The sequence below is a fragment of the Pongo abelii genome, chromosome 5 (genome assembly GCF_028885655.2).
Source record: "Pongo abelii isolate AG06213 chromosome 5, NHGRI_mPonAbe1-v2.0_pri, whole genome shotgun sequence".
Lineage (NCBI taxonomy): Eukaryota > Metazoa > Chordata > Mammalia > Primates > Hominidae > Pongo > Pongo abelii.
The window spans coordinates 118,648,208-118,657,005 of record NC_071990.2 but is presented as its reverse complement, the minus strand read 5'-3'; the positions used below and the strand labels follow the sequence as shown (position 1 = coordinate 118,657,005).

General features: G+C 36.8%; 1 protein-coding gene across 2 annotated transcripts in view; it reads left to right on the top strand.

The window, feature by feature from the left end:
• The first annotated feature begins 333 nt into the window (after positions 1-333).
• ROS1 (ROS proto-oncogene 1, receptor tyrosine kinase) overlaps positions 334-8,798 on the top strand; it is a 155,562-nt gene continuing 147,097 nt past the window's right edge. For both annotated transcript variants that reach the window (XM_063724964.1, XM_063724965.1), the window contains exon 1: positions 334-456. In XM_063724964.1, coding sequence (XP_063581034.1) covers positions 334-456 — 123 coding nt within the window. The remainder of the gene's footprint in view (positions 457-8,798) is intronic.

The window sequence follows — 8,798 nt, the reverse complement described above, 5'->3', positions numbered from 1 at the left end:
TTGCTGATATGCAACTCGTTTTCTTGAATTTCCAATATGAAGTGCTCTTCTAAGAGCTAACCTTTTGTCAGTGGGTGACTTTCTTTATGGGAGTAAAAGGAAGCTGTTATGAAATAGCTCTTAGGGAACTGTTACAAGCTTTCAAGGATTCAAAGGTCTAAATGAAAAAGGCTAAGTATTATTTCAAAAGGCAAGTATATCCTAATATAGCAAAACAAACAAAACAAAATCCATCAGCTACTCCTCCAATTGAAGTGATGAAGCCCAAATAATTCATATAGCAAAATGGAGAAAATTAGACCGGCCATCTAAAAATCTGCCATTGGTGAAGTGATGAAGAACATTTACTGTCTTATTCCGAAACTTGTCAATTTTGCAACTCTTGGCTGCCTATGGATTTCTGTGGTGCAGTGTACAGTTTTAAATAGCTGCCTAAAGTCGTGTGTAACTAATCTGGTAAGTCTCACAATCTAACATTTGTCTTTGCAGGAACTGGAACATGTATAATTCAGCTTGTTATAACTGATAGAATTATTTTCTCCTTACGAGGAGTTTTCTTACGAGAAGTGGTGGCAACGAGGCAAGATAGATGATTTTTTCTTAAATAAGTTAAGAGCCGTTATAATTGCAGAAGATAAAGCAGGCTATTATATTTCTTTAGGGTACGTGGTCATATATTTTTTGGTCATATATTTTTTTGGTCATATATTTATATTTGGTCATATATATTCATATATTTATATTCATATATATTCATTATATTCATATATTTATATTTGGGCATATATTTTGGTCATATATTTTTTGGTCTTTTTTTGGTCATATATATTTTGGTCATATATTTTTTGGGTAAAGGAGGTTTAAATGGAATCAATTTTGCCAATTTTGCACACTTAAAAACTTTCTATTTAAACTCATTTATTACAAAGTCATTAATAGTTGTCTTGAAACCTGAAATCAGTTTGGCCACAGGATAATGCCTGCTAATTCCAGCTGTGTAGGGAGCTGGATGAAAAAGGAAGCAGATACAGATACCATGTAAAATAATATTATATTTTAAAGCAATAATTATTTGTACATTTCTTTATTTCTGTTTGTGCATTTATAATTTTAGTGAGTTTTTTTATATGGAAATTCATGCTTTCATTCTCATTTCTGGGTGTCATCCCTTCTCTAACTATTGTACCATCTCTTTTCAGTTGTAATTTAGTTGTGCTTAAAACAGTCACTGAATTAACTTTAAAAACCAAATACTCTATAGACAGAGAAAAATGCACTCTTCCTGTCTAAACACAAATAAAATATCATGATAGTTTGCATATGACCCTATCTATAGCCATACTTTTAAACATAATACAAGTACTAAATATAGTATTCATTAGATTATGTGAAAGTATTGGAAATAGAATTCTGTGGCAGATTAAAAAAGAAACTTGTGCTTATACACTTTTGATTTAAACTGTAGTTTAAAACACTGCTTAGGTTTACCATGGTTAGTAGCATTTTTTAAAAAGTTTAGTATTTTATATAAATCTTTGCCAAAGACTTCATTGCCTTTAATATAGAATTGCATGCTTTAGTTTTTTATATTTGTAACCCAAACTTAAAAATGGAAGAATGGAACTACTAAATGTTTCAACTACTAAATGGAAAACTAAATGTTCTAAAAAAGATTTTAACTTTTTTCTAATTATAATAAGAATATACATTTTAAATAAAATATTTATAACATAAAGAACTAGAGAAGAATAAAAAACTTGTAATTCCAACCCTAGTAACCTTTTGATTGAATTTTCTTTTAGTATTTTTCCTCATATATGTGTGTGTACATATATATCTATAATTTACACCCAGCTATGCATCCAGCTTTTTATTACATTGTATTGTGAGTTTTCCCCTAGACCCTGAAATTTTTTTAGAAACAGAATCTTTAATATCTTTAGAGTATTCCATTATATGAATGTACCACCATAATTTATTTGTTAATTTGCCTGCTACTGAAACTGATTTTAGTTGTTTCCAATATTGCAGTCTCCATTTTATTTTACTGTAGTTTTATTTATTCTTATCTTTTTTTGTGGGCTCCTTGCTTTCAGGGTTTGGCAGTAGGAATAGACAGTTTGTTCCTTTGTTGAGTTGCCTTCCGTTCACCACCTACAGAGAAAGGCACAGCTGATGTGTGGCAACAGCAAGAGAGACACGGTCTGCCAATTTGACCAGTAAAAGTACTACATGTTCCCACACAGGGCCTGGAGGGACAAAAGTGAAGTGAATGTACAATTGAATGTAACCATGGTTCACAGGAGAGGATACATGAAGTGCTCAAGTTTATTATATTTTCTGTATCATTTTTTAAAACGTGAGCATTTACTCTGAAAGTCATGTATAATTTTATTGGGTGATTCTTGATATTGAGACATGTTTTCTTAAAAAAAAAAAAAAAAACCACCACAAGAATGTCTTGTCCAAAAATAAAATGTTAGAATTGTGGGCCAAATTGCACGAGGCATAGTTCTATGCTTGAGCATTGGTATTTTACATTAATTTTAGCTTACATTAACAGAGATCTGCATGTACTAGTTGAAAGTATTAACTGAAAAGGTTTTTTGAATTCTAGATGCCATGTGCTGCAGAAAACAACAAATAATGCCCTTCAGAACACTAGTATTGTGAGATCCTTCATGAGAAAGAAAAAAGAATTCATGGTTGAATAATTTGTGGAAGTGTATTTTGCTATGCCCTCTTTTTGTAGATTCACTGGGCACAATAACATATTAAAGGCTTTGTTTAATCATAATTTTCCCATCTTCTTTAGCAACAAAACCTTTTTTAATGTTTCCATAAGTTATTGGGGGAACAGGTGGTATTTGGTTACATGAGTAAATTCTTTTGTGGTCATCTGTGAGATTTTGGTTCACCCATCAGCCATGTATATACTACACCATATTTGTAGTCTTTTATCCCTCACCCTGCTCCCACTCTTTCCTCTAAGTCCCCAAAGCCCGTTGTATCATTCTTATGCCTTTGCATTCTCATAGTTTAGCCCCCACTTTTCAGTGAGAGCATACGACATTTGGTTTTCCATTCCTGAATTACATCACAAACCCCTTTTTTTTTTAATTAACAAATCACAACAACTGAGGAACTAACATTGAGAAGGGCTCAGGAGTATCAATTCAATTTAATAAATTTCATTCAATATCAATTTATTGAGTGGAATACCAATTCCACTTAATAAATTTTTCTAGGTATCTATGTATATTCAGCTCTGTGGTGGATGCAGTTGGGAATACAAAAGAAGTAAATTATGTAATCAGTGCCCTAAAGTAAGTTATCAAATACTGAGATATCAAGGTTTCTTTTTTTTTTTTCTTTTTATCTTTATTTTTATTTATTTTTTTTAGAAGTATGTATTTTATTATTATTATTATTATTATCATTATTATTATTATTATACTTTAGGCTCTATGGTACATGTGCCATATATATACATGTGCCATGCTGGTGCGCTGCACCCACTAACTCGTCATCTAGCATTAGGTATATCTCCCAATGCTATCCCTCCCCCCTCCCCCCACCCCACAGCAGTCCCCGAAGTGTGATGTTCCTCCCCTCCCCCCACCCCACAGCAGTCCCCGAAGTGTGATGTTCCTCTTCTTGTGTCCATGTGTTCTCATTGTTCAATTCCCACCTATGAGTGAGAATATGCGGTGTTTGGTTTTTTGTTCTTGCGATAGTTTACTGAGAATGATGATTTCCAATTTCATCCATGTCCCTACAAAGGACATGAACTCATCATTTTTGATGGCTGCATAGTATTCCATGGTGTATATGTGCCACATTTTCTTAATCCAGTCTATCATTGTTGGACATTTGGGTTGGTTCCAAGTCTTTGCTATTATGAATAGGGCCGCAATAAACATACGTGTGCATGTGTCTTTATAGCAGCATGATTTATAGTCCTTTGGGTATATACCCAGTAATGGGATGGCTGGGTCAAATGGTATTTAGTTCTAGATCCCTGAGGAATCGTGACACCGACTTCCACAATGGTTGAACTAGTTTCCAGTCCCACAAACAGTGTAAAAGTGTTCCTATTTCTCCACATCCTCTCCAGCACCTGTTGTTTCCTGACTTTTTAATGATTGCCATTCTAACTGGTGTGAGATGGTATCTCATTGTGGTTTTGATTTGCATTTCTCTGATGCCCAGTGATGGTGAGCATTTTTTCATGTGTTTTTTGGCTGCATAAATGTCTTCTTTTGAGAAGCGTCTGTTCATGTCCTTCGCCCACTTTTTGATGGGGTTGTTTGTTTTTTTCTTGTAAATTTGTTGGAGTTCATTGTAGATTCTGGATATTAGCCCTTTGTCAGATGAGTAGGTTGCGAAAATTTTCTCCCATTTTGTAGGTTGCCTGTTCACTCTGATGGTAGTTTCCTTTGCTGTGCAGAAGCTCTTTAGTTTAACTAGATCCCATTTGTCAATTTTGGCTTTTGTTGCCATTGCTTTTGGTGTTTTAGACATGAAGTCCTTGCCCATGCCTATGTCCTGAATGGTAATGCCTAGGTTTTCTTCTAGGGTTTTTATGGTTTTAGGTCTAACATTTAAGTCTTTAATCCATCTTGAATTGATTTTTGTATAAGGTGTAAGGAAGGGATCCAGTTTCAGCTTTCTACATATGGCTAGCCAGTTTTCCCAGCACCATTTATTAAATAGGGAATCCTTTCCCCATTGCTTGTTTTTCTCAGGTTTGTCAAAGATCAGATAGTTGTAGATATGTGGCATTATTTCTGACGGCTCTGTTCTGTTCCATTGATCTATATCTCTGTTTTGGTACCAGTACCATGCTGTTTTGGTTACTGTAGCCTTGTAGTATAGTTTGAAGTCAGGTAGTGTGATGCCTCCAGCTTTGTTCTTTTGGCTTAGGATTGACTTGGCGATGCGGGCTCTTTTTTGGTTCCATATGAACTTTAAAGTAGTTTTTTCCAATTCTGTGAAGAAAGTCATTGGTAACTTGATGGGGATGGCATTGAATCTGTAAATTACCTTGGGAAGGATGGCCATTTTCATGATATTGATTCTTCCTACCCATGAGCATGGAATGTTCTTCCATTTGTGTGTATCCTCTTTTATTTCCTTGAGCAGTGGTTTGTAGTTCTCCTTGAAGAGGTCCTTCACATCCCTTGTAAGTTGGATTCCTAGGTATTTTATTCTCTTTGAAGCAATTGTGAATGGGAGTTCACTCATGATTTGGCTCTCTGTTTGTCTGTTATTGATGTATAAGAATGCTTGTGATTTTTGCACATTGATTTTGTATCCTGAGACTTTGCTGAAGTTGCTTATCAGCTTAAGGAGATTTTGGGCTGAGACAATGGGTTTTTCTAGATATACTATCATGTCATCTGCAAACAGGGACAATTTGACTTCCTCTTTTCCTAATTGAATACCCTTGATTTCCTTCTCTTGCCTAATTGCCCTGGCCAGAACTTCCAACACTATGTTGAATAGAAGTGGTGAGAGAGGGCATCCCTGTCTTGTGCCAGTTTTCAAAGGGAATGCTTCCAGTTTTTGCCCATTCAGTATGATATTGGCTGTGGGTTTGTCATAAATAGCTCTTATTATTTTGAGATACGTCCCATCAATACCTAATTTATTGAGAGTTTTTAGCATGAAGGGTTGTTGAATTTTGTCAAAGGCCTTTTCTGCATCTATTGAGATAATCATGTGGTTTTTGTCTTTGGTTCTGTTTATATGCTGGATTACATTTATTGATTTGCGTATATTGAACCAGCCTTGCATCCCAGGGATGAAGCCCACTTGATCATGGTGGATAAGCTTTTTGATGTGCTGCTGGATTCTGTTTGCCAGTATTTTATTGAGGATTTATGCATCAATGTTCATCAAGGATATTGGTCTAAAATTCTCTTTTTTTGTTGTGTCTCTGCCAGGCTTTGGTATCAGGATGATGCTGGCCTCATAAAATGAGTTAGGGAGGATTCCCTCTTTTTCTATTGATTGGAATAGTTTCAGAAGGAATGGTACCAGCTCCTCCTTGTACCTCTGGTAGAATTCGGCTGTGAACCCATCTGGTCCTGGACTTTTTTTGGTTGGTAAGCTATTGATTATTGCCACAATTTCAGCTCCTGTTATTGGTCTATTCAGAGATTCAACTTCTTCCTGGTTTAGTCTTGGGAGGGTGTATGTGTTGAGGAATTTATCCATTTCTTCTAGATTTTCTAGTTTATTTGCGTAGAGGTGTTTGTAATATTCTCTGATGGTAGTTTGTATTTCTGTGGGATCGGTGGTGATATCCCCTTTATCATTTTTTATTGCATCTATTTGATTCTTCTCTCTTTTTTTCTTTATTAATCTTGCTAGCGGTCTATCAATTTTGTTGATCCTTTCAAAAAACCAGCTCCTGGATTCATTGATTTTTTGAAGGGTTTTTTGTGTCTCTATTTCCTTCAGTTCTGCTCTGATTTTAGTTATTTCTTGCCTTCTGCTAGCTTTTGAATGTGTTTGCTCTTGCTTTTCTAGTTCTTTTAATTGTGATGTTAGGGTGTCAATTTTGAATCTTTCCTGCTTTCTCTTGTGGGCATTTAGTGCTATAAATTTCCCTCTACACACTGCTTTGAATGCATCCCAGAGATTCTGGTATGTTGTGTCTTGGTTCTCGTTGGTTTCAAAGAACATCTTTATTTCTGCCTTCATTTCGTTATGTACCCAGTAGTCATTCAGGAGCAGGTTGTTCAGTTTCCACGTAGTTGAGCGGTTTTGAGTGAGATTCTTAATCCTGAGTTCTAGCTTGATTGCACTGTGATCTGAGAGATAGTTTGTTATAATTTCTGTTCTTTTACATTTATTGAGGAGAGCTTTACTTCCAAGTATATGGTCAATTTTGGAATAGGTGTGGTGTGGTGCTGAAAAAAATGTATATTCTGTTGATTTGGGGTGGAGAGTTCTGTAGATGTCTATTAGGTCCGCTTGGTGCAGAGCTGAGTTCAATTCCTGGGTATCCTTGTTGACTTTCTGTCTCGTTGATCTGTCTAATGTTGACAGTGGGGTGTTAAAGTCTCCCATTATTAATGTGTGAGAGTCTAAGTCTCTTTGTAGGTCACTCAGGACTTGCTTTATGAATCTGGGTGCTCCTGTATTGGGTGCATATATATTTAGGATAGTTAGCTCTTTTTGTTGAATTAATCCCTTTACCATTATGTAATGGCCTTCTTTGTCTCTTTTGATCTTTGTTGGTTTAAAGTCTGTTTTATCAGAGACTAGGATTGCAACCCCTGCCTTTTTTTGTTTTCCATTTGCTTGGTAGATCTTCCTCCATCCTTTTATTCTGAGCCTATGTGTGTCTCTGCACATGAGATGGGTTTCCTGAATACAGCACACTGATGGGTCTTGAGTCTTTATCCAATTTGCCAGTCTGTGTCTTTTAATTGGAGCATTTAGTCCATTTACATTTAAAGTTAATATTGTTATGTGTGAATCTGATCCTGCCATTATGATGTTAGCTGGTTATTTTGCTCGTTAGTTGATGCAGTCTCTTCCTAGTCTCGATGGTCTTTACATTTCGGTATGATTTTGCAGTGGCTGGTACCGGTTGTGCCTTTCCATGTTTAGCGCTTCCTTCAGGAGCTCTTTTAGGGCAGGCCTGGTGGTGACAAAATCTCTCAGCATTTGCTTGTCTGTAAAGGATTTTATTTCTCCTTCACTTATGAAGCTTAGTTTGTCAGGATATGAAATTCTGGGTTGAAAATTCTTTTCTTTAAGAATGTTGAATATTGGCCCCCACTCTCTTCTGGCTTGTAGGGTTTCTGCCGAGAGATCTGCTGTTAGTCTGATGGGCTTCCCTTTGATGGTAACCCGACCTTTCTCTCTGGCTGCCCTTAACATTTTTTCCTTCATTTCAACTTTGGTGAATCTGACAATTATGTGTCTTGGAGTTGCTCTTCTCGAGGAGTATCTTTGTGGCGTTCTCTATTTCCTGAATCTGAATGTTGGCTTGCCTTGCTAGATTGGGGAAGTTCTCCTGGATAATATCCTGCAGAGTGTTTTCCAACTTGTTTCCATTCTCCCCGTCACTTTCAGGTACACCAATCAGACGTAGATTTGGTCTTTTCACATAGTCCCACATTTCTTGGAGGCTTTGCTCGTTTCTTTTTATTCTTTTTTCTCTAATCTTCCCTTCTCGCTTCATTTCATTCATTTCATCTTCCAGGGCTGATACCCTTTCTTCCATTTGATCGCATCGGCTCCTGAGGCTTCTGCATTCTTCACGTAGTTCTCGAGCCTTGGTTTTCAGCTCCATCAGCTGCTTTAAGCACTTCTCTGTATCGGTTATTCTAGTTATACATTCTTCTAAATTTTTTTCAAAGTTTTCAACTTCTTTGCCTTTGGTTTGAATATCCTCCCGTAGCTCAGAGTAATTTGATTGTCTGAAGCCTTCTTCTCTCAGCTCGTCAAAGTCATTCTCCGTCCAGCTTTGTTCCGTTGCTGGTGAGGAACTGCGTTCCTTTGGAGGAGGAGAGGTACTCTGCTTTTTAGAGTTTCCAGTTTTTCTGCTCTGTTTTTTCCCCATCTTTGTGGTTTTATCTACTTTTGGTCTTGGATGATGGTGATATACAGATGGGTTTTTGGTGTGGATGTCCTTTCTGTTAGTTTTCCTTCTAACAAACAGGACCCTCAGCTGCAGGTCTGTTGGAGTACCTGGCCGGCCGTGTGAGGTGTCAGTCTGCCCCTGCTGGGGGGTGCCTCCCAGTTAGGCTGCTCAGGGGTCAGGGGTCAGGGACCCA